We start from the raw sequence: 27,194 nt of genomic DNA, 5'->3' as shown, positions 1-27,194 counted from the left end.
AGCACCTACCCGGCTCATTTGGTCACCGGAGGTGGAAGCCATGTTCCAGTGCCTGAAAGAGATCTTTACCTCGGCACCTGTTCTTCACCACTCAGACCCGGACCGGCCATTCATAGTGGAGGTAGACGCCTCCAGCACGGGAATCGGGGCCATCCTGTCTCAACACCAGGGATTGGCCGCGCATACTTCTCCCGCAATCTGTCACCTGCAGAGAGCAACTACGATGTGGGAGACCGCAAGCTGCTGGCCATAAAAGCGGCATTCAAGGAGTGGCGGCACTGGCTGGAAGGGGCGCAGCACCCCATCATCGTTCTCACCGACCACCAAAACCTTGAATACCTACGAAACGCATGAACCCACGCCAGGCACGGTGGGCCATGTTCTTTTTCTTTCAGAGAAAAAGAGGGAGCAAGAACACCAAAGCCGATGCCCTGTCATGTGTACACCGAGAGACTGACCAGAACACGCCGGCTGAACCCATCCTCCCCAAAATTTGCATCCTCGCTCCCGTCCAGTGGGACATCCTGACCGAAACCTCCCAGGTCAACGCGCAAACACCACCACCAACTGAATGCCCTCCGGCCAAGACCTACGTGCCCGAGAACCTGCGTACAGCCCTCTTGGAGTTCTTGCACACCAGCCCTGGCTCCGGCGACCCCGGCATCTCAGGAACTACCCACCATGCTCAAAATCAATTCTGGTGGCGATCACTGCCCACGGATGCCAGGGAGTTCGTATGAAGCTGCGCAGTGTGCAACACCTCTAAAGCCTCCCATCAACGACCCGCGGGTTTGATACAACCTCTTCCCATTCCACAACGACCATGGTCTCACATCGCTCTAGAATTCATTACCGACTTGCTCCGATCGAACAACTACACGGTCATCCTAACCTTCACTGACCGATTCTCTAAGGCCTGCCACCTGATTCCTCTGACCAAGCTCCCCACAGCCTTCGAGACAGCAGAAGCGCTATGCAATTCTGTTTTCCTCTTTTATGGTCTACCTGAAGACATTGTCTCTGACAGAGGCCCCCAGTTCACGTCACGGGTCTGGACGTCTTTCTTCGAGCGAATGAACATCAATATCAGCCTCACCTCGAGGTACCACCCACAGTCCAATGGGCAGGATATATGCCCAAAACTCCCTCGTTAAACCTGCCACCTGGCTAACCCCCTTTCAATGCGTCCTGGGTTTCCAGCCTCCCTTATTCCCGTGGTCCGACACACCCACCGACCTGCCGGCCGTGGACTATTGGTTTCGCCGGAGCGAAGAGGTCTGGGGTGCGGCACATCAACAGCTGCAGAGGGACATCCGGAACGCTCGCGGGTTAAGGCGGGGAATGTCCTGGACCCATTGCTCACAGCCGACTTTCACCAGCAACATCCTGACAAACCAGCTCCCCGTTCTCGAGGAAGACTCTGTCACGGTCAGTGCGTCACACGCACCTCTCGAACGCCAGCAAAGGGAGCATCCCCAGAATATTAAGCTCTTCCGGACTACACCTCCCAGAATCCTTCACTGTCACTGATTACACTGCCACCTGTTCCTCATCAACCACATAAGCTCAACTTGAACTCTATGCCGGTGCGAAGTCTCGATGTGTTTCTACCGTCATTCTGAGCGTTTCCTGTGTATGTTTAGTTTGGTTTTGATCCTGTTTCTGTCTACTTGTTTCTCTGATTGCTTGCTGCCTGCCCCGATGTTATTACAGAATGAATCTCCATACTTAAGTTCCTGTAGTATCAATGGTCTAATTCAATGTCTGTATCTTACTCATTTCATAATACAATTGTCACAGGTTAACTATTTTGTGATCAAAATATAGATATAGAGCATGTTCACTCACCTTCAAGGTTCATATAATTAGGTGCATAACTGGACATTAAAAACAATTGAAGTATGTTTAATATTGTAGTCTATATAGCTAATTAAAGCTCCTCTCATGTAAAGGATTTAAAAGAGATGCTCTTGTAAAGGATCATGGACATTTTAGTAGCTTTACCATGTAGAGACTGCAATGATGGACGTGTCTGGGATGCACTGCTGTGTAAGCTGCATTAAAATCATACACATTAACACAACAATGCTGCACCAAAATAGCTTTGCTTTTCTCTTTCCATTAAATTTTTTTTTTGTTTTCACGTGTAAAGTTAGGAATAAAAGGGTTATGCAGCATGTCATGTTTATCTCATCACCATCATGTTCATCCCATCACCATCATGTTCATGCCATCACTATAACTTCAATCGTTCAGCTCTGTTCAAATGCGCAATATCCCTCTTATCTCTTGCCTATTGTTGTACTGAGAACGAGGACCGCAGACCATTAGCATAGGGTTAGAAACGATTGCTCACTTGACCGATAGTCTTTCTACACTGTAGAAAGAGCACTGATAACAACCTAAAGGAACGCACGGCACAGGAAAAAGGCGCATGTGTGCGTGCGTGCGGCTCCCAGTAGACTCCCCTCTCTACAGTGCACAGGGTTGCCAGATTGGAGCCACTGTGGTTCCCCAAGCCATTATTTAAGTCAAATAAGTAAAAACAATAACGCAAAAGTTAAAATCTGTACATGTGAATGCAAAACTGAAATATGACCACTTAAAGAGCAGGATGATTAAAAAAACAGGGATACATTGAGTATTGATTATTGATACATATGCCAAATTAAAATGCCCGTTTCATTTCTCTTTTCATGAGTTTGCATATTTTAAGTCGCATTCATGTAAACTGTATCCTTTACTTAACAGGTATTTTGATGATGGACTGATGGTGGATTATACAGCACTAATATGTTAGTTCTGTATAATGCATGAGGACAGACAACATGACATTACAACGATCTGGACATATTTCACGTTTAATGAGGACAATCAAAGCAAAATACCAGGGATCTAAAGCGTCTTTCTGCAATATTATGACATTTAAACTGTATCTTTAATAGAGTGCAGGTGAGTGTGCAGGTGAGCAGAGCAGCATCAACAAGCTTGGGCATTAAAAATCAACACCAAATGCAGTGAGTTTGCCCCAAACAAAGGTATTCATGAGGATGCTGCAGTGAACAAGACTATCTTTGGTGAGAACCCTTCAGTTCTATGAGCACTAAGTCAGGGTTTCTTTCACCAGGGTCACCACACTGAATACCTTTGCACTTTCTATTAAGAATTCAATTGACACACAATAAACAGAAACAATATAAAACTCAGCATAAGCAGAGGTGTCCAGTATCCTCAGGCTGGTATGGGTGAAGGTTTTATTCTAAAGAAGTTCACTCATTAAATAAAAGCAAGTTAAACAGGTGGAATCAGTTGCTTGGCTGGAATGAAAACCTGCATCCACAATGACCTTATTGCTTATAAGTATACTATACATTTTCACTTAAGGTCATGTTCATGTTCAACGATGCGACAAAGTTAGAAAGGTTTTTTTATTTAAAGAAAGTGAAGTGTCTTGGTGGTGCAGCAACGTCCAATGTAAGTGAAAACAGCTGGTAAAGAACACACACTGTTTCTCCTTCATTTCCTGTTATATATAATATATGTATATGTAATAGGTGTATATCTTTAGGTGTATATTTATAAATCACTAGCTCCAGTGTCACCCAGATGAGGATGAGGTTCCCTTTTGAGTCTGGTTCCTCTCAAGGTTTCTTCCTTTACCATTCAAGGGAGTTTATGTTGCCAGAGCCGCCTGAGTCACCCCAGACTTGTTTATCCAAACGCCTAATCCCTCACTATAATGTTTATTTTAGCAGAAAGTAAGTATGTTGTAAAGTCACTGATTGGGATTGTTATTACACGGATTGTTATTACTATGGCAACCAGTAGTAGGAAGTTCATAATACAGCGACAGTTACTTGTGTGAAATAGAGTTTAAAAACACGCAATCTGGCAACACCGTGTACCGAGGTCCCCACTCCCCCACCCCTCGTCTTGCATGTGGAGCGTCTGCTGGCGGTCGGACTTTCTGCACCAGGGTTCGCGCCACTGCAGGGGGAAAAGCAGCAGCAGCAGCAGCAGCAGCAGCGGTGGAGATGGAGATGGATTGTTGATATCTGCCTGTCCCGTTTCCCGTTCCTTTTTCACCCGGCTGACGTCATGCTCCACGTCTCTCCATAGTTTTAGCCGAACAAAATGAGGATTTCTTGCCATCAGCTTTTACTGATATTTTCCTGCGTACGCGGACTCGCCATGGGGGCTTTTCCGAGCAGCGTTCAAATCGGTGAGTTGCGTCCAGGTTCCCCGAGAGATCGCATCATCCTTCCTTCGTCTTCTCCGTGATCACAAAAGTACGCATGGTTGAACGCATGGTGTCAACTTTCTTGGGGCACGTCTTAAAAGGAAAGGCAAGACTCGTAAATTGTGAGCGCGCGCGCATGTGTGTTAAATAGTGGAGTGTATTTATTAATGTTAATCGATCGGCGTGAATCCTGCCGTCCGCTCACTGTCACGTAATCCGGCTAGCGCCACTGCAGTGCGCCCTAAACGCCACTAACCGGGATGCTCTGCTTGAACAGAGCGGGTAGGTCTATTATATGACCAAAAGAGCAGAAAAAATCAACTTTACAGGCTTTTTTGATGACATGCCCCCTTTTTTATTGCGCAGATTTCTTTTTTGAATTCAGCACGCGCTTTTGCGTTTTGCGCGCATTCCTCTGTCACTCCAAAGTGCCTTCCTTAATTGTATTCCAGTGCTGCATCAGCCTCTGTGTCACGTTTCCTACACCCCCCCCCGCTTAATAAATAAATAAAAATAATGAATTTATGTCAGTCTGTCCCACTGTATAGTCATTTATTTAATAAAATACTGTGTTCAACTTTTTTTTATTAAAAGAAAATACAATAAAATGTGTTATCAGTTTGAAATCATGCAAATTGTGCGCACAACAGTTTTCACTTTTCATTTTGGATCTTTGGACCTTTGTTTTCTCTTCAGGTCACGTTTTGGATGTTAAGCCATAATTAAATTTAAGTCCTCTTATTTGGCACAAAATATAATTGTTATCTCTCTTTCTCTCTGTGTCTCTCTTCTCTCTCTTCCTCTCTGTCTCACCTCTGCAGGTGGGTTGTTCATCAGAAACACAGATCAGGAGTACACTGCCTTTCGCTTGGCCATATTTCTGCACAACACAAGCCCAAATGCGTCGGAGGCACCCTTTAACCTGGTGCCCCACGTCGACAACATTGAGACAGCTAACAGCTTCGCTGTCACCAACGCCTGTGAGTCCGAGCCTGTGTGGCTTTCAAAATATTAACAGCTGTGTTCATTCAGGCTGCATAATTAGCAAGGGGAAGAACTGAAGAGGTGTCACTGGGGGAAGGTCTTGTCAAAGGGTTGGGGGTTACTTGGAACTGAGCTGCTGCTAGAATCCTGAGACTCGTTAATGGATGCTGGTGTGAATGATAGTGATGATAATGAGAGGTAGATGAGGGCAGAATTGCTACCTGAGAGCAGCAGTGGCAGTACACACGCTACATTGTGATGAGCCGCGTCCTGGCTTTTGTCCAGCCAGTGCTTGTGTCTCTCTGGGAGACCTGTCCTCCGGCTCTTTACTGACACAAATACAGACTAAGAGCATTCACAAACCGTGGTGTTACTCTGTGTGTCTATGTGCATGTGTGTGTGTTTGTGTGTGTGTGCACCCATCCCCCAGTTAAAAGAAAACACTCTCTCTCTTGCTCTCAGCTGATGCAAGCTCACACCGAAATTTGCGTCTGCATTGTGTATATTTGTTTTATCCATGTTTTTCTACTTGCCTCAGTTTAGATCTCAAGCTATGTCTGACAAGGTTTGTCAGCTGGTACGACTCATACATGCATACTCTGGATAAAAGAGGACGGTGCACTGCTCAGAGCTCCGCACTGCACAAGGGGGGCAATCAAGGCCAGCAAAGGTCTTTCTCGTGCTGCGTTCACAGTGAGACTCCCCTGCCATTCTCTGCAACATTCAGGCTTTTGTCACTTCCCATCAGGATCAGGCACACTAGCGTAAAGTAAGCACAGAGCAAGGGCAGCCATCACGTCAGCCATCCACAGTCTGCTCTGACCCACGTGTCAGCCTCAGCTCGTGCTTCTTCTTCTCCTGTGCCACGCTGAGATTTGCTTGCTTATTTTCTGTTCGTTTCATTTGTAGTGGAATGTTCAAATTCAGAATTCAATGCAGTGACAGGCCTTTTCAGTATGTTGACTGTGGTGTGTAATAGAGGTGAAATCCATGGAATGGACTTGTCTGTTTGTGTCAGGATAACAGACACATTAATTTATCAAAGTGAGACTTCTTTATATTGGTAAATACGTACTGCAAAGATGCTAAAGAAAGGCTTGTCTTGCATACTTGTGTGACTAGAACCAGCAGCATCCAAGCTTGATAAATGTTGTTTTGTGCTTCCATGTGAAGCTTTCATATGATCAGAAAATAACCTGTTTTGGGGGAAACCAGTTTGCAAAAGCCACCTATATTCTCTCCAACACACATACTGTAGGTCCACCATTTTGCACAACCTCTCCTCAGACGTGTGCTTCTTGTCAAGGTTCTTGCCAATTCTCACTTTCTTTATTGTGATATAACAAAATCATACAAATTCTGCTTAGAGAATGTGAAGGCTGTGGGCTTAACAGAAGGGAAGGTGGGTTTAATTTTTTAGAGCCGTGAATAAAAAGGGGGGTCCAAGAATGATCCTTGGAATCAAAAATTGCACAGGAAAATTGAAATTATCCTAATGAAATCAAATGTCAAGGCTCCTCTGGGTTGAGTTATTTGTCTTTGTCTTGGTGCCACCATTTTGTTGAATGCCTACTTTATGTAGACCAGGATTGCTGTCAAAAGCATGGAGTGCTCAGGCTACCAGAATAAGTTGGCTGGAGAAAATCCTTTGATTTTACTTCAACATGCATGCAGTTTTCCTGAGACTTTCAAGTCAAGTATGAAGCCATATATAGATCAGTACAACATCTGAACGGTTGCGTTTCTGAGAGCAGAAGAGGTTAGTGTTGATGATTTAGCAAATACAGATTTTCAGTCGAGGCATTGGCATCGGTAATGGCATCGATATCATAACCAGAATGAAAAGGTGGAATCGGTACAACCTAATCCGTTAACCTCCTCTGCTGTTTTTGTGTCATTACCAATTTGTACATTAAGATAACTTACTGAGTCACTTCTTTCCCACCATTGCTCTTTACCCCTTGCTTTATACTTTTTATATCCCACGCACTGTCTTCCAGTCGTTTACGGTTCTGTTCATAAAGATAGGAATCCTTCTGGGCAGTAATGACAGATATGTCAGAAATTTTTGTGGCCCGTTTAATTCGTTTGTGAGATTAAATGCACATGGTGTGCTATCAGTAATTCACGACAGCCTGATAAGTGCTGGTGTCATTACTGTGTATGAACAATCAGTTTCAGTTAAGCAGATTAGCCGCTCAGTCAATTACTCGCCATTTTGGGACCTATGTAAATCACAGTGGAGAAACAGTCGTGTTTGCCTTGTGTGTGCGTCTGTGTGTGTGTGTGTGTGTGTGTGTGTGTGTGTGTGTGTGTGTGTGTGTATGTGTGTGTATTCCAGCAGCTGGGAGTATTATTGTTCATACTCAACATTCCACCTTTCCCTGCTCCTCATTTCTACTGCTGCGCACGAATCCGCTTGCAGTTTGTTGCACGCAAGGGCTTTTATTCCTCACCAGGGAGCCTTGGCTGCTATGCTGGGATGAGCAGAGGACAGATTATTCGTTTCCGATGATCCCTTCTCCTTCTGCAGTCTGCTCCTCCAATTCTTTCCTCAATTTCTTCTCCCGTTGATACTCCCTTATTTTGTTCAATCAATCCACTCGATGACTAAATTAAGCAGGGAGCACTGAGCATGTGCACTGAGGCCTGACTGAGAGTCATTTGACCGCAATACTCTTGTAGCCAGGGTTCTTTTGACCTTCATGGGGAAATTGTCAGATTTGGTCATGGTTGGAGCTGTTTTCTGTGTAATTCCGTTGTATCAGCACAACAGTGCTATCAGTTTGTCTGATAGCATCACCACACTGCCATTTTCCTCTCTGACTGAGAGCAGTGGAGTCACAGCATGGGGGAATTCAACTGCTCTTCAAATGGGTGGTTTTAAGAGTTCCACTTTAGAGAGAGGTGATATTTGATATTTATGTCTCAAATCGTATTCAAGGATCAAAAATCCTTGGTGAAACAGAAGGAGTAAATGGAGATTAGCAAGAACGCTAGGTGATTCTCAGCTTCATTTGGTAATTCTCACTTGGTTAATTTTTTTCCTTTTATGTCCATTCTTGCTACCATCTGAAATCCATTTCCAAAATTAGCATGGGTAAAATAAATCAAAATTTCAATCCAACCTAAATATCAATAAGTGATATTTTATAAGTATCAATTTTATATGCTACAGTTTTATGATGTTAGAAAAAGTTACTGTATTTTGGCTTTCAGGAGAAGCACATTGAGACAATTAGCTATTATGCCACGGAGGAGTCCAGTAGTAGCTAGTCAGCAGGATTTGGATTAGACTAATCTGAAAATATGAAGTGATAAAGACAGTTTGCATTGGATAGGTTTCCTTGCTAGCAATAACCTCCTGCAGTAACTTTATGCTAACTGGAACCAGCTAGCCTAAAGGCTAATCTCAAACCTTAATATATCTCAAACCTTTATATTGTCTGTGTTCTCGTATCACCCTGATACTTCATAAGAACACTTTCCCCAGGGATGCAGTTAGGAACTGGTCATTTACTTATCTTAATTTCATAACTACTGTTACTTACTTATCTGCCTGTGTTTGGACTGGATGATGAAATTGACACAATTTTTATTCATTCTCAGTGTCTTGTAGGCAAAACAAGAGTAAGTAAATCAAGACCAAACATAACTGCAATGAACACACTGCACTTTCACGTCAGCTATTTTATTAACACCGTTAGAAGACGTGTAGATGACTTTTTATATATTACTGTATATTTGTGAACTATGTGTTTGTTTTTCTTTTTAGCATTGTCATGTCTCATTTAATTTCTAAACACATACACATAGAAACACTGTTTCCTCTTGTTCAGTGAGCTGAAAAACAAAACTGCATTGTGCATGTGTGTACATGATGTGTTTGTTTGAGTCCATGACATCCCCTGTGCTGCAGTGCCACTCTTACTTGAATTGCATGCGATTTGGTTACCAAAAATCAGAAGTGAGCACCGCAGCCAAGCAGTGACTATCACTGCCTGAGGCTTCTGGGTGACTGTTTCTGCAGATAGGAACTCTCTGAGAACAGTGTTAGTTTCTTTCTTCTACGGCGCAGCGCCCTATCCCTCCTGGCCTGTCTCTTATGCTTTCATTATTGTGCAGGAATGGTGTTTGCATAAGTCAATAGTAATTCCTCCTCCGACAGTGCCATCCTGCAGCCGTCTGCAGTAGGAGTCAGCGTTGATCTGATGCTGTTCGACAGCGAAGAGGAGATGTGTGGTGTGGGAGGAATGAAATGGAACAGGGAATATGATTGACAGGAAACTAACCATAACTGATTCTTAAGTGCTGGTTTGTTTTTGCAAAAACAGTGTGACTTTTGTAGAGCCATGCTAATAATGACGTCATGAATTATTCAACAGCATTTAGGCCTGTTATACTGTTTGTAAGCAATAACACACTTGGGGGTTGGCGGTTATAGGAAAATATTCAATGACAGCATAGTTCTTATCACCCTTAAGTGGGTTATTTTCTAATAACAGCATGTTTTAGCAAGTGTTTTATTCCTTTTACACCAGAGTCATTTGCTAGCAATTATAGTTTTGTATTTATTAAATAATGACATTTTTATCTGTTTATAAAGCACATTTATGTGTGGAATCTCAATGGAGCAAGTTAGATCCTGCTATGATGTATACACTTTCATTCTCCCTCCAGTGTTTTTCTTACGGCCATTTATTGAATTTTCAAGGACAAAATGTTCTGCCCTGAAGACCCATAGGGAAAGTTAGAGTTTCACCTCTGACAGGTACATACCAGTAACACTTGAGGTTCCTTCCCAAAATGCTAAATAAGCATCTCTCAAGTTCCTGTGTAAGCTGTTCTTATAGAAATGATATTAAAATGCGCACACTACTGTTAACCTGTTACTTACACCTAAAGGAACTATCAGAGCTTCTGTCACAGAAAATCGGACCAATCAGATTTGCGTATTATGTAGTGCTGTTGTATAGGAAAAGGACAAAAGACAGCCATGGACATCTCATGAACCAGAATTGTAATTAGTCGTGCCAAGACGTGACATCGGTATTGTTTTGTATTGACATCAGCTTGTATTATCATTCTAATTATCTAGACAGAGCTAGCATTAGAGATGTAGAAGAATTTGGTGTCTAAGCAACACTGTGTCAAATGCAGAAAAAAACAAACACAATTGTGACTTTTATCTTATATAAAACAAAAGCATTTCAAGAACTTTGTGCTACATCTGGTAACTAATGGGTTCTTAGCTTATAAATGTCATGTATGCTGAATTGTTGTATATGTAAGTTAGCTGTCGTGACGTGCCATTTTGTAGTTTTCCAAACATTAGCTAGGAGCTAGCTCTAAAGTCTGCCTCCTCTAGGTACAAGTAAGAAAAGGTATATTTACTGCCTGTTTATCCCCTATGTATGAACAAGATGTTCTTTTTTGTAAATGTTAATCTTTATATTCTTACATATAAACGCCTTATGTATCTACGTGAGCTCCCTTCAAATTCAATTTATCCGCAAGTCAGAGCATGGGCCTTGTGCTGTTTTTCACACTCTGCTGAACCGTTTCCTCTCTCGCCCCTTGTGGCATGACTCTGAGCAGTCTTTAAGTGGTTGGGATTCTCCTCCTGATTAGGGCTCTCTAGTGGCTGTGTCTCTGTGGGTTCTAGTCTGGAGTTTGGAAAGGCACAGATCATCTCTGCCTGAGGAAGCTAAGGCTCAGATGAGTCTCTAGGACCTGGAGGTGGAGGTTTACACTGCTGAGGGCTTGTTGTTGAAATGATTGTGGTGGAACAGTGATTCTTTCTAATGAGAGATTAATGTGGATGGAAAAGTCACGAGTCCCACCGAGTATTTCACTTTCCCGATTTCACACACACATCTCCGCATAGGGAGACAGACATAAAAATTCACTGGCCATTATTCCCTTCACAGTCATGGTTTTATTTGAGCCCTCTGTGTTAGCTGTCTATTTTTTTTCTCTCCTCTAACTCCAGTGTGCAGTGATCTTTAAAAAAAACTATATTTCTCTCAGTGATTAAATGCCTGTGGATGTCCTTCTTACTGTAGTTCTCACCATAAATCCTTGAACCATTCGCAAGATATTTCCGATTAATTTTATTCCCTGCACTCCATCGTGTGCCATTTTTGGGACAAGCAAGGTATCACCACTGATAAGAGCCACCACTGATAAAGTGTGTCTGAGCAGCTGCCTCTGTCATGGTCATATAGCTTTAGTCCACTCAAACCGTTACTGAACTTCATTGAGAATCTCTCACCTGCGAGACTCCTACTGTTGCAACATCCTTGTTTTCACTCTTGAAGTTCTGAGAAATCAGCAAGACCTTGTTGAAGTGATGGAGCACCAAAGGACTACACATAAAGACTGCAGGCAGGAAATAGGGAGGGACATTTGACACTAAAGGCAGGAACTGAATATCAAGCTTCTTCTGGCATCATGTTTGCTTTGTAAGCCTTCTTTTCTCTTTTTTCAAATATGAACACAGAATCGTGTCTGCTAATAGATTGAGAGTTGGCACACAAGGCATTATGTATGTAAATGCAAAACTCCTAAATGCAAAAAAAAAAGTATATCATGCAGCTTCTTAGCTTGATAGCTTATTTGGGGATTGGCCAATCGTTTAACTGTCGTGTTAAAAATCATGTTCTGTGAGTCATGTGTCCTGTTTGTGTACTTTTTGTACACAAATCTCAGAGTAGAGGACCTGGACTTGCCCCATTTATGTTTTCTTTCCCTGCACCACCACTGTTACCCAATGAGTGGTGGAGTGATAATGATCCTCAGAAGCCCTGCTGTTGTCTGATGAGCGATACAGTGAACCTCAGAAGTCCTGGTATTGCCTGATTAATGGGATGGTGATCCTTAGAAGACCTGATGTTGCCTGATGAGTGGTACGGTGATCCTCAGAAGTCCTGGTATTGATGGTGATCCTCAGAAGCCTTGGTCTTTCAGGTGAATATCTGTTTCAGTATATGAATTGTCAAATCATTTATGTTTGTAGAAATTTACCCAAAAATTAGCCAGAAAGAAAGGGTAGTTAAGTTTGAGCAGCCATCTTGAGTATACATCTGGACATGTGGCCATCTTGAATGAAAATGTCCACTTAGCAACCAGATTTTGTAAACAGCTTTTAGACACACATTCACCCAAAATTTGAATCTGTTATCAGTGGTCCATGTGAGCATGATTGGACCTGGTTTTCAGTGCTTGAAGAATGGTGTTCTTGTTTTCTCTGGAGCAGAACAGATTTTGACAGTCGGGACAGTACAGAAAAGTGTAGTGTTCAGTTGCAGCGGTTTAAAATATAATAATCCATATTTTTTATTTATTTTTCCCCCAGAAACAATCATTAGCCTTCACTTCTCTTAGAACCAGGAGTTCACTAGTGATATATATGAGTTGAACCAGTTTAAAAATCGTCCCTAATGGAATGTCTGGATCAGGCGTCATCCCTCTGCTGCGGCTCCCTGTTGTCACAGATTCGGGAATAAAATGGACCCAAATGCAGGATAGCCAAATTAACGGGGTTTAATAACAAAAAGACACGAAACATGACACGGACTAGAGACGGGACAACAGGACAAAACAACAGTAGATTCCATGCTGCACAAGGCAATGCGGCACAGTTAAATAGACAAAGTAACAACAATGGGAAACAGGTGTGTGGAGACGGGAGGAGCAGACAAAGGCAGGGCAGACACGTGACGAGGAACATAAACAAAACACACATGGCCAAAGTCCGGGCTGAGTCCTAACACCTGTAGATCTGGAAAATAAATATTTAATTTAATTTAAATTTATTCTATTTTAGTTAGTTATTTAAAAAAATAATTTAATTCTAAGATTGTGATGCTCTTGTAACATTAAAATAAACCGTGTTTACTTTGTTGGTCACTAAAAATATGCGTCATAACTGCCGACTTGAGAAATCCGACACAGAAGCAGACGCATTTTTGGTTTGCTGCAGCCGGCAAGTTAAAATTTTGATGTCATGAATACGAAGAGGACTCAATTAGACATTGAACATTTCATCTGAAAGTAACCTTCAACCCAGCATCTTTTTCGTTAAGGTTAGTTCAAACTGTTCAAAATATTTTTGTTTGCCTGCAGAAATGGACATTGGTGTCTTTGAACATGAAGGTGTAAGTAACATATCAGTATGCAAAACAAACAAACAAACAAAAAAATACACTATTTAAGAGTAAGGATTTTAGTATTTCAGACATTTGACCTTGAGCTCTAATCAGGAAGAAAATCCCAACCACTTAAAGACTACTCAGAGCCATGTAGAAATTGGCCCTGTTTGCATCAAAATCAGTTCATCTGCTCCTTATGAATGAGATAATGTGATAAGGTAAGTCTTGGAAGAATGCATGGGTGCACGAACAACCATAATGCCTCCACCGGTTAGCGGCAGTGATAAAAAAAAAAAAAGATGTCTCTGTAACTTTTCATTTTGCCTTTTGACATTATGTAATATTTCTAGGGAGACAGCAATTCATCCAGTAGCAGCCAACAATGAATTGGTTATGACTGGAAAAAAAAGAGTGGAATTAAATAAAATGTCAAGTGCTATTTTATTTTTAGGAATTGAAGCTACTTCTCGGAAGCACTAAGGGTCAAAATACTGATGTTTCTCCTTAAAGTTCATCTAGATTCAGAACCCATGGTAGTCATCTGTTAGGTCATGTATAAAAATTATTACTAATTTTGTACCAAGCCCAAATCTGAGTGTCTGGTACTTTGGGTTTAAAAAAGGAAGTTGTTTCACATGTGTTTGCCCTATCTAAGGTTCACCTAAATTTGTGCTTGTTATACATAAAATAATACAGTTTTTAATTTTAGCAGCATGGTGGCACAGTGGGTAGTGTAGCAGCTTCACAGCTCCAGGGTTTGGACCTGATTCTGATTAAGTGTATGTGTGGAGTTTCTGTGAATATTCTTCCTGTGTCTGCATAGGTTTCTTTTGTGTTCTTTTGTTTCCTTCCACCTCTTAGTGGACATATTCAGATAAGTTGTGAATAAGTATGAAAGTGTGTGCTTGGTGATTTTGGATAATGCAATTCATAGTGGGTTTAATGTTTTTTTTTAGTTCCTGGATGTATCTTTGAGTATCACTGTTATTTGAAACATTTCAAGCTTCATTCACGATTATTTATTATATTTGGCAGATTTGATACAGTATCAGTCCACACTCTACTACTTCTATTTGCAATTTGTTACAGTTGTGAATGAAGAATTAGTATTGCACAAGCAAAATGATCACATTTTATTGTAGTTTTGTTAGTTGCATATTATTCATTTTTTGACAGAGAATACACTCTTGAACAAAATCTTAAGACCAGGGAAAATATTACAAGCATTCACACTTGGCACTGGTGGATCGTAACCAGGTTGTGAGTACTTCTTCAAGAAGGGAAAAAAAGAAAGAAGAAACAAGAGCAAGAGACAAAAAATAGAGAGTAGGCAATTTATTGAAAACAGCATTTAAACTCAAACAGGCTGGTCATCAACTGATCAAATGTTTAAGACCATAGCGTGTAAAAGTTAAAGTATCTGTGTAAATATAGGGCTTTTATTTCATTGGCCTACAGATAGTCACACTGTCATGATCTCCTGATGGCAAAAGCAAAAAGGCTTTCTGTTTTTGTATGTGGCAGGATTGTTGAGCTGCACAAGCATCTCACAACGTGCCATTGCTGCCGAGGTTGGATGCAGTAAGACAGTCATTTTAAATTTCTTAAAAGATCCTGAGAGTTATGGGACACAAAAATCAAGTTGTAGACACAAAAAATGTCACCTGCACTGAGCCGGATCCGACAAGCTGTCCATGAAGACACAGACTGATCCTGGAAACAAATTAAGGCCATTTCTGATGCTGACTGCAGCCCAATAACCATAAGACGGCATTTGCGGTAGATGGGCTTAAAGAAACAAAAAACGTCTTCAAAAGCCACGTCTCCTCTCACACCACAAACTTACCCGTTTGGAATTTGCAATGGAGCACCAAACATGAGACATTTAGTAATGGAAGAACGTTTTGTTCTAAAAAAATGTAACCTGGATGATCCTGATGGCACTGTGGAGGAGGTGTTATCATGATCTGGGGTGCTTTGTCCTTCAACAGGAAAATAGAGCTTCAGGTTGTGCAGGGGCGTCAAACGGTGGCTGGCTATGTGGACATGTTGCAGCAGGCATCATTACCGGGTCTTTCAACAGGACAATAATTCACTTCTTCCAGGACAATAATGTTGCACTTCTGGACCATCCTGCATGTTTCCCTGATTTAAATCCCCTTGAGAATGTTTGAGGGCATCTTCCCCACATGGAGCAACTTTTCCACCAGCCTCCTGGAAACAGTTGAATCAAGCATGACGAAACGAGTTTGAAACTTTTGATCAGCTTCTGCCCGAGACTTGATGAATCATTAATCACATGCTTGCCAACTTCTTCTTTTTTGGTGGTCTTTTTAATATTCTAAGGTTGTCAATAAAATACACCATATAGGCAAAGGTTTGTGAACACCTGATCTGCTTTTTTTATCAAATCAAATAGTGCTGCTTGGAAGAAGCTGGGGTTAAGGGCTTTGCTCAAGGTCCCCTGGACACTGCTGAGTCTTGAACCTCTAACCTTCTGAACAGTAAATCAGAGCCTTAACCATTGAGCTGCCAAGTTGTAATAATTGCCATGCTTTTGGGAAGGCTTTCCCTTAGCATTTGCTGTGTGGTTGTGAGGATTTGTGCTCATTCAGCCTCGAGAACTTGAGATCAGGTACTGATGTTGGTTGAGGAGGTCTGGGGTGCATTTAATGTTCCAGTTCATCCCAAAAGTAGTCAGTGGGGTTAAGGTCAGGGCTCTGTGCAGGACACTGATGTTCTTCTACTTCAACCTCAGCAAATCATGTCTTCATGGAGCTCGGTCTGTGCACAGGGGCATTGTCATGTTGGACATTTTGTACAATTATGCTCCTCTACCTTTGTTGTGTACATATGATTATATGGACATATAAAACCTGTGTACACATACAGTATGGGTGTAAAGGTCAGGTGTTTGGATACTTTTTTTGCTGTGTAGTGTAAGAACAACAGTGTAACACAAATCACATGGTTGATGTGAGATCATGGAACCAAATTGCTGATATATTGGTGTAGTATTTCTGCAATGTCCTTGACTCCTAAAGCAATTATGGAGAGAACAGTCACACCCAGCCTAGTGTTTAGCAACGTCGCAAAACCTCTCTGCCGTATCAATCACCTGCTTCTGTTTGAGTGATGGCCTGAAGCAGGATGGAAAGCGTTGGGTGAAGAATGAGAATGCGGAATGTCAGAAAAAGCCGACACGGGAGTGAGGGTGAATAAAAAGCGTTTGCTGAGGGAGAATGTGACTAACAACACTAGACAGGCTTTTGACTCGAGGCTTTGTTTAGAACTGTTCTCTTGTGTGTTTTGAAAGATAAATATTTTTTCTTCATTCAGGAACACTGTTGAATTCACAAATCTTACTGATGGTCTTAGATGTTGTTGTTTAATTTTGCAATCCGTTTCAATCAAAGTCAAATTACCTTTAACATAAGCCTATTAATTAACTTTATAACTTTATAATTCTAATGAAACAGCTGAGGATGAAAAAGCCTCATAATAAAAATATGAATAAATCCTAACGATGACCATAATGATAATGATGTGTAACAAGAGTCAGAATCAGCGCACAAGAGATTTTAGGCTGAGATCACATGTAAATATGCATGGTGTAAATAAAGCCAATGTTATGTGAAATACACTGAGCGGTCTGGCTCAGTGGGATGTGAGAATACGGAAGTTAGAGCAGCACAGATCAAACCCCAGCCCTCAACATTTTAGCCTCATCACTTGTGTACAATTAAAAGCAGTTTACTAGGATGGCCTGATTGTTTTTTTACCCCGCAGTAAAGGTTTTCACAAAGTGCATCCACATCTCTTTAATGTTTATGGGGAAAAAACAGGGTGAGGAAATGTGGCCAAGAAGTGTGTGTTTGTGTTTGTGTTTTTGTGTGTGTGGGTGAGAGAGAGAGAGAGAGAGAGAGAGAGAGAGGGAGAGAGAGAGAGATGGGGAGGAATTGGACAGAGATTGACATGTGGTTGATGCAGACTAATTAAAGTTGGCAAAATTAGAGGTTCATAGCAGGCCTCTGCTGATTTATGGAAGAAGGCCAAGGGATTTCGATGCTCAGAGTAGGGGGCAGGTGAAACTATATTTACAGAACCAGAGGCATGTTCTATATAAAAATCAAATCCGACAAAGCAAATGCAACATTTTTCAAACATCATATTCGACAGACCAGCTGCATCCCAATTACTTTTTCAAATTCTACTTAGTTCTGTTCAATTCTAAATTGAAGCAAAAATCTTTAATGAGAACGAGTATGGAGTGTGTTATTAAGTGTCTCTAGGCCTGGGCTGGTAACAGAATCATCATATATGGGTAACTATCTGGAAATTAATTTTTTACCCATATATGATGATTCTGTTACCAGCCCAGGTCTATTTGTGTGCACTCAAAATTACAGCCGAGAGTTTAAGGGAAACGTGTATTATTATTATTATTATTATTATTATTATTATTATTATTATTATTATTTCAAATGCCACTACTACTACTACTACTACTACTACTACTACTACTAATAATAATAATAATAATACACGTTTCCCTTAAACTCTCGGCTGTAGTTTTGAGTGGACACAAATAGTCTACATATCCCTCTTAAAATTGTAGGCTTTTTTGACCATTTGTTTCTCAGTCTTTTTGTCCGAGTCTACCAATTTAGCCGGCTTAGTTACACATTTTAACTACTTAGACTACACATTTTGATTGGGCAGTTTTATTCCGCTCTTTGTTGTAATAGTACTCCAGATCTATCAGATTTGTGACAGGATCTCCTGTACACAGCCCTCTTCAAGCCATTGCACAAGTGTACGATAGGTTTTAGATCTGGGCTCTGAGTGGACCATTCCTAAATATTGACCTTCTTCATCTAAAGCCATTTATTTGTTGACTCCAATTTGTGCTTTGAGTTGCTGTCATGCTATAAGGTAAAGTCTTTATGTGAATGCTTTACTCTGAGCATAAAAATAGTGTGCACACTTATTCAGCCAGGTTATTGCAAGTTTAATGTTTTTCCTAAATGTTTCTGTTTGTTTTTCACTTGAATTTCGGGTTGTTGTCCTTCAGCTGCTCCCTGTTCAGGGTCACCACAGCAGATCTTCCAAGCAGTATATTTGATTTGGCACAGGATTTACACCGGATGCCCTTCCTGACACAACCCTGCCATTTTATTTTGGGCTTGGGACCAGCACTGTGAATTAACCCCTCAGTGGCTGGGTTGGTTCCCTGCCCAGGAATCGAACCTTGCTACGATGATGAGACCACTGGACCACCATAACATCCTGCTATTTTAATTGGATAAAACTATTTTTTTATATATACATTGTATATTTATTTGTAAAGATATTAATACAATAAAAAAATCATTGCAAATTCATTGTACCCCAGTGAACTTCTGAGACTTTTGAGCTAGGATGAAAGGAAGCGCACATGTTTCAGTGCTCGGTCCTCACAGAACTGAAGTGCTCTCATACTCGACAGTTTCTCTGCACGCTCGCTTCACTGCTCCTCACTCATGAATACCTTTGTGTGCATGCAGTTCATAGCACTTTGTACTCATTTTTAATGATCTCACTTGCTAATATCTCTCTGTGCTGTCAGGATTGCTGCCCTCATGCTCTCCATCTATGATACTGTTCAAAAACAATAGCCTGTGTTTTAAGAACTGAAAGGAATCTATTGATTTATGGTGATGATTTACGGATTTCAATTTCTTTTATATAATCACGTAAACTTCGTGACAGACAAAAGGTCGTGCGGCTCCTTAAAGAATTTTCGACTGATTTAAAATTATTTCCATGTGGCAGGAATTTGTTGAGAAGGCGGATACAGTTGCACACTTTTTTATTGATGGTGAAACAAAAGGCAAGAAACCAAACCAAAATAGCAAAGCAACAAATATAATTCGGGTGCATAGATACTGCCAACCGAAGACAAACTCTAGACAGTGAGTGCTGTACAAGACGTGACCTAAATACTAGTGCTAATTAATGAGAATCGGGTACAAAGCAGCCATGTGACGTGAGCACTGTGATCATGCGGTGTGCAGGGGCTGATGAGAGAAGTCCTCCGCATAACCAAGACACTATGCTAGGTACATAATATTTGCTTATAATAAACCGTAACACATCACCCTGCATGATAAAAAGTCTAGTTGTCATCACCTACTAGTGCATCGCTATACATTGTGAAGCAGGTGTGTAACATGATAGTTCCTAAATACTAACTACACACTTATTTTAAATGATTGCTTCTGCATTCTTCATGGCAGTTCGTAGAAAATAAATGATCCTGAGAGAGCTTTATGTACTTCTTTTAGAACTACGGATGAGTCTATATATGGAAATTGGCATATACTGTACAGTGAGAACAAATCTTATTTAACATGTACAGTATGCAAATGAGCTGGTTAGCAAGGTGGAGCGTGTAAAGTCAGCCAGCTGTCAGCACAACAGAAATGGGATCACAAGAGATGGAGTCAGTAAATCCGAGTCGTCCATATTTTACAATTTTTTTCCAAGGTTTGTATTAATCATAACGTAAGATAGATTACCGCTCCAGCTTGATTGTAGCAATGCACACTGGGTGCGTTTACACTTTCACTTTTTTCTTTAGTTTGCTCTGCTGGTTTGTGTTACTTAGGTTTTCTAATTTAAAATTGAGTTCAGATTAGAATTATTAAAATCTATAGTAAAATGTTAGGGCTTAGCTTTCCTTCGGAGCTGTTTAAACCACTTAGGGCTCATTTTGCTATTATTGTCCCATCTGATGTTAATTTATTCGTCTCCCCGTGATTTTTCCCATTGAGTTGTAATGGGAGGTGTTATTAGGAGTCCTATTTTGCACACCTTAACAGATTTATGTTTTTTTCTGAGGTGAAATTTGATTTTTATTGTAATCTTCTTTTGATTGTGAGTGCATTTTACAATTACTAACATGTTGTGAGAAGGAACAGATTTGTCCTGAATGTTACAAGACCAATTACTAAACAAAAAAGGACTAAGTGTATTAATGACTGAATTGTGCATGCGAGTCATGGGTGCATACAACATTTCACTCAAAACTCACCAGTGACACATTACGCATAGGGAACGTTTATCAGGACCAATTTTCACCCATGTGACACTATGAATTATTCTCAGCAGAAGAGTAGAAACATTGCCAGAGCAAATTAGTTGACCAGTAATTAATATTTCTAATTTCTTTTTTACTTTGGAAAAAGACAATTGGCATGATAATATGATTAAAGCTATTTATTTTTGTTCAGGATTTTAGTTACTTAATGTGCAATAAATCAGTAATTCAGACACTAACATTCACAAACATCAGCAAAGATATATAGATACGTATCGTTCCTTACAAAATGGGTACAAGAATAAAATGAAAAAAATCATGAAAATTCATAATTAGAATAAGGAAATTGTGTTAAATTAATTGTCATTAAAAAAACAAAAAACAGTAGCATGTAGTGGATTAGATCAGACAGTGTTAACCTGATATCGTCCAGCATTTAAGACCAAATTGGGTTTAAACTTATGCTCAGGACTGGGCTGGATTTTAAAGAGTCTACACCGCATTTTAAATCGTGTACATGACAGTGTACAACTCTGATCAGAGAATACAAAGAAAATTGCATTTTCCAATGTGGGAGCTTTAAGCACTTTTTGATTTACTTCACATTTGATATTAGCAGGCAGTGCGTGAAATTAGGCATTCACATAATCTCTGTTGAGTGAGTCAGAGGGCTTTTTAAACCCTGTATTAAACACCAAGCTTTTATTGATTGCATTTTGATGCAGCAAAACAAAATAGATACTGGAGAAATGCAGGAGAGGTTGGTTCGAACTACACAATGTAAAAATGTAGCATTAAGTCTTATTTAACACCTTGCAATAATGTATTTTAGAGTCATGCATAAGTGCAGACTGTAGAGTGTGATTGCATCAAACTGGTATTAAGGACAACGGTCTGGCTTACAGAATACAACAATCATCGAAATATTTCTACATTTGGACATTGAAAAAGTTGCTGTTAATTCGGCTGCCTAGCAGTGGATATACTGTAGGAGCTGAAATTAAATAATGCATTTGAGCTCAAAGTGCAGACTTCAACTTTAATTTATGGGTGCTTTAGCTCCGAGGGAAATGCTGGCTTGTCAATTAAGGAAGTGGAATTAGAAGGCCGGGGGTTCAAGCCACAGCACTGCCCTGCTGCCACTGCCAGCTGTTGGGCTACTGAGCAAGGCCCTTAACCCTTTCTGCTCTAGGGCTCCTGTGCCACAGCTGACCCTGTGCTCGGACCCCGGCTTCCTGAACAACTGAGTAATGTGAAGAAAATAATTTCTGTATTTTCTGGGGACCTACAGTAGCATTACTTTGAGTACCTAGCATTAATGTAGGTGCTCTCTGTTTAAGAGAACTAAAGTAACTGGATAAAGTAGGGTCAAGGTTGCAAACAGTTGATTATATACTATCTAAAATATGCAAGAACACAGCACCTTAAATCACAGACATGACATGATTAACCCAGAGGTTGAGTGATAACTACATTACATCACCTCCCCATGTAAAAGCACTCCGGTCTGAACAGGGCTTTACATGGAGTAATAATAAAAAGAACAATCTGATCAATTCCGATCTGCCAAGATTGCATTTGTTGTTCAGTTTTGTCCTCTATTAATCTTTTAATTCTTTGCACTTAATGTAGCTTAATGGTACCATTAATGTAGCACTTAATGGTAATGTTGTATTAGGGGACGAGCACAGTGCTATAGCTCTAGTGCAAATCTAAAGAGGCCAGTGTTAGTCATAAAATATCTCTTAGCTGATTAACTACATCTGGTATAAGTGGAAAACTATAAATTAGAATTTTTTTTACACACTTCCTATAGCAGTTTTAAATAATTCAGGATTGAACAGTTCATAAAAATTTTACAGTAAACTATGTAGTAGTTTTACAGCTTTTATAAGTTTTACATTTCACAGCACTTCACGATGGTCCCTATGTTACATAGCGACGCATTGATCGACTGCTCTAAATCATTATTAGTCATTATTACTGCCAGACTGGATTAACCGTTTGACCTCTGCTTTGTTTCACTCTTCACAGCGGCATCTCATTTTCTCGGATGTAGTGTTGTGTATCGTAAACGTGTGTAGCTGAGGACAAGGTTTAACTGCTGTGTCATCGCTTACACATCCAAATGTATTTTCTGTGCACTTGTTCTGTCTGCCTGCTGATTTTAAATTCAGCACGTTGACCCCCAGTTTCATCACCCAGCTGTCATTTTGGAAGATAGTAGCTGTGTTATTTATGAACTTTCTCGTGAATCTTGTATTTTCCTAAGCGATCTTTCTCTCTCTCTCTCTCTCTCTCTCTCTCTCTCTCTCTCTCTCTCTCTGTCTCTCTCTCTGTTTCCTTTTCCTCTGTCTGTCTGTCTGTCTGTCTGTCTGTCTGTCTGTCTGTCTCCATCTCTCAGTACTCACCTGTGAGGCATCTTACTAGCCATATTCTGCTATCTTAACTACTTTTTAAGCAGACTTCACATAACTGAAAGGGCTTCTGTACCTTGTGTGTTTGAAAAGTGTTATTTAATGTAACTGAATAGTGCAATTTGCCTACATGAATTTTGGTCTGATCTGTGGCCTTTTGCCTGTGTCATTTATTATTTATACACTATCCTTCACCTCCACCTCATAGCAATAAGCAGAAGCTTTTATTAGTTTGGGCCGGTGGTCTACCTGAATCAAATCTAGAGTCTGAAGTACATCTGATATATTTATATATCATATATAGAGTCTGAAGCACTCTGCATTTCCTTGGGGATTTTATCTAACATTAAAAAAATTTAATGCATTTAATTGCAGTTTTTTCCTATTATAGTTCATTTTAGTATCCTTATTTGTTTTCATATTTTTGGTTATTCTGAGGGTTAATGGTGTTAGTCACTAACAGTACTGAACAGTGTAGCACTATTCAGGTAATATAAACATATTAGGGGTCTAAATCGCATAAAACAGTATGAATTCATAAATACGTGATTTGTAATATTGTGTTTGATTGAAAATTTGCTGTAGATTTTGAGATAACACTGAAAAAGTACAGGATGGCCATTTATTCCTAAACAAAAGGGTCTCTAATGTTTGCGCAGTGCTGTATATCTTAAATAATGTAAAGAACGTCTGCAGTACTTGTAATCGATTTGCACAGGACAAGCAATCTCTATGTAAATGACAGAGATGGGCGTGTCTTGATGTATGCATGGTTATCAACCCAGATGTTCCATGCATACTGAGTACATCTCTTTTTAATGCAAGCTGGTTGTTTTGACCTTTATTATAAGCGCTCATTATACGGCTTCTATATTTTCCATAAGTTGATCATAGCTATTTTAGATAATCATAGTGTAATATATAGTGTACAATTACAGAAAGGAAATTATTATAATCACACACGCTGGTGTCATCCAGATGACGATGGCTAACCTTTTGTGTCTGGTTCCTCTCAAGGTTTCTTCCTCATCTAGATTTAGGGAGATTTTTCTTTGCCGCCTTTGCCTCCAAATTTATAAATATATAAAGAGAAAAATACTCAGGGTTCAGTGGGTTAAAGGTGGTAGGAAGAGTAGCTCCTCTACTACTTATGATATTTAAACATAAAAGTGGATTACTGCCTTTATACATTCTCCTGGTCCATAGTGCTCACTCACTGCAGTGGTGTTTAGGGAACAGCTGCTGTAAGAGGCCTCCATGTCACACGACACACGGCATACTTTCAATTATATGGGTCGCAGGCAAAGTCGTCAGGCCGCGCGCATACGCATGCTTCCCAATTACATGGCCGGTTCTTTTGCAGTGTCAGTGGAGTGAGAGGGGAGGAGCAGCGACAGTAGAAAACACACATACATACACACCCACACACACACACACACACAGTCAGACACACAGAGGTACACATGCAGACATGCTCTCAAATAAGTTGGCACACATGGAGGTCAGGAGCAATTCACAGAACTGCTTTTTAAGGATGTGTGTCACCCCTTTCCTGTCTTTATATCTTTTTCTTTTATTACTTTGACTTTCTCTATGTTTCCGGCTTTCCTATAAGGGAAGCAATTGTCTTGTTAAATGAGGCATATACAGTATACCAGATGATGCTTACTGGGTAAAAAGTCACTCTTTCTGTCTCAGAGTTTAGGAAACAATGATTTTGGAGGGGGATATACAGTATATGGTTCCCCTGATTTCAGGGTGATACAGAGGTGCAGCAGGTAGTGTGTTCAGTACCCTGTGTTTCTGGTATAGGCTTTTGATCCACCGCAACCCTGACAAATACAAAGCTCTTACTGAAGATGAGTGTGTTCCTGATTATGTGTCCAAATCTCATAGAAGACCTTTGAGACGAGCTAAGCAATTCTTATGCTCGGATCATTTTTACCTGACTTAATCATAGTTTTACATGAAGATAAATGGCAGTAAGCATTCAGGAAGCATTTGATTATATTGTATCACAGTCTTATAGGAAAACACACAGACAAGCTCTTTCATTATGCAGTCTAGAGATGAGACCTTTTCAGCTTTTATGCCAGTTGCTGTCAGTTTAACAGGACAAGCAGGACACGGCAGGGTAAAGATACAGCCTTTCTTCTACATCAGCTCGCTTGCCTCTTTGCCCTTAGTCTATAGCTGTCAGTCAGATGCCTTTTAATACGCATTTGCACTCGTCTGCTTGACCTGCAGGTTACAATCTTCTGCATGCTTTCTGCGTGACTCACCTTCATCTTTCCAGCTCTTCAGAAATGACCCCAGTGTGTACAACAGCCAGCATAAGTGAAGAGGGCACAACTGGTCAGGCTTTCTGTTATATGACCATGCCATCAACACATTTTAACTGTTGTTTCAACAACTAAGGGAATTAAACACATTGGGGCATGGGTTCATTCTGTTACAGGAAAATAATCAATGTTACAAAGCTTTTATTGTTACCACTCAGATGCTTTCTAGGCTATAGGTTTATTGTGCTGAATTGTTTTCTTTCTTTTTCTTTTCTTTTTTAATATCACAGCAGTTTGCTAAAGATTTTTTAAGAACAATGGGTTGTCTGCTGGATCTGCTCTATGTTGTGGAAGTTCTAAAGAAGCTGTTATCTTTAATTATTTATAAAGATAATCACACACACACACAGTCATAGCAAGGATAAGCAAAATACATTGATTTTAATTCAGAATAAAAAAATACTGCAAAAAATATGACATTTGTATGAGATATGAGATTTGTAGTGATTATACTGGATGTTCCTAACACTGAAACCACATTAGTGGTCTGCGTTAATTAACAGTAATATGTTATTATTGTTTGTCTTTCTTGGATTTAATAAGACAAAAAAACAGCATGTCACTCCCCATGTCACTTTGGAAACTTTCTGGCTGTTACAAAGTGCTAAAAATGGAGGCTCCTTCTTCAAATGATAACAGTTTACTATCAGAAAACACATTTTTTGCAACATCCTCTGACCAGAACATTTCAAAAAATTCAGTAGGTCACCCCAAAGCAAGCAGAACTGAAAGATCGCCCACCATGTTAGTTTTTAATCTGTATTAAGTCATGTATGTTCACAAGAAATCTGGGATCTCAGGTTCTGAGAATCGGTTATTTTGATTTATAAGCATAACCTAAACATGGGTGGAGTTTTGGTTTTTCTTTTTTCTTTTTTTCTTCTTTATATTTGGATAAATCTTGTAGTGTTTAAGACTAACAAAACTGTGAAATCTGTTACTGCATCTGTAGCCTTTCACATATACAAAGTGAGTCGGGCTTATATATGTTTTATAGCAAATATCAAAAATATCGATAAGTAAACTGATCTCTTTCTGGCGATTTGGAGCTGATGTTTTCAACTGAAATATGAGTCTAGGGTCTAGTTACATACACTTCTTTGCTTACAAACATCTGGATTAACAGTGGAATGGTGACAACAGTTGCATTTTAATGTTTAAACATTAATGATTTGTTCATAGGCATAAAAATACACATCAGACTCAAATGGTTATGTTTGGTTTTACAGTGAAGCTTCGCATTACCGCTTTGGAGTAGTGCCATGGACCGTGAGTAGATGAGACAGCTGTTTTTAAATTGGAGTGCATGCTTCTCCGTCCAGTTAGCTTTAAACTATTCTATTTTCTCTCATCTATTTATTTTAATGTTTATAAGCCATGTCATCTCCTCACTAGACCAGATTGGGTTAATACAAAAAAAACTTGAAAGCTTCTCTGTTTGTTACCACAAAGTCTGAAGCACACAGTTTGTATAGAATGTTTTTTCTTTGCTGGAGCTTTACAATTTCTCTTTACTGGAACTAAGAGGCCCAAACCTGTATCAGCATGACATTGCCCTTGTGCACAAAGCAAACTACATGAAGATATGGCTTGCCAAGTTTGGAGTAGACAAACTTGAGAGTCCTGCACAGAGCCCTGATCTCAACCCCACTGAACACCTTTGTTATGAACTGAAATGGAAACTGAAGACCTTGTAGCTGAATGAACAAGAGTCTCTACTGCAATGTTCCGAAGTCTAGTGGAAAGTCTTTCCAGAAGAGTGGAGGTTACTATAACCGCAAACAGGGAATTAAAGGTAGGGTCTCCGATTTTTGAAAGCCAATGTTGACATATAAAAAAATAATAAATAAATAAATAAATAAATAAAACTTGCCCGTAATCCAAATGGGTCCCACCTCTGTATTGATAGCTCCGCCCACACATACATACGCAACCCAGGCAACTAATGGAAAGAAATGTGTCTTTTGCAGATAAACA

At 40.1% G+C, this 27,194-nt stretch overlaps 1 protein-coding gene across 9 annotated transcripts in view; it reads left to right on the top strand.

Moving 5' to 3' along the window:
• The first annotated feature begins 3,894 nt into the window (after nt 1–3,894).
• The window catches only part of gria4b (glutamate receptor, ionotropic, AMPA 4b), a 100,022-nt gene continuing 76,722 nt past the window's right edge, over nt 3,895–27,194 (top strand). For 2 of the 9 annotated variants that reach the window (XM_027134128.2, XM_027134127.2), the window contains exons 1-2: nt 3,897–4,222; nt 5,062–5,220. In XM_027134128.2, coding sequence (XP_026989929.1) covers nt 4,135–4,222; nt 5,062–5,220 — 247 coding nt within the window. In that variant the 5' untranslated portion in view covers nt 3,897–4,134. Of the gene's footprint in view, nt 4,223–5,061; nt 5,221–27,194 lie in introns of all 9 variants that reach the window. The other 7 variants (XM_027134131.2, XM_027134132.2, XM_027134130.2 and 4 more) reach the window with 5 other exon arrangements.

Source organism: Tachysurus fulvidraco, chromosome 21, assembly GCF_022655615.1.
Source record: "Tachysurus fulvidraco isolate hzauxx_2018 chromosome 21, HZAU_PFXX_2.0, whole genome shotgun sequence".
Taxonomy (NCBI): domain Eukaryota; kingdom Metazoa; phylum Chordata; class Actinopteri; order Siluriformes; family Bagridae; genus Tachysurus; species Tachysurus fulvidraco.
The sequence above is the reverse complement of the archived record's forward strand: the minus strand, read 5'-3'. Positions and strand labels throughout refer to the sequence as shown.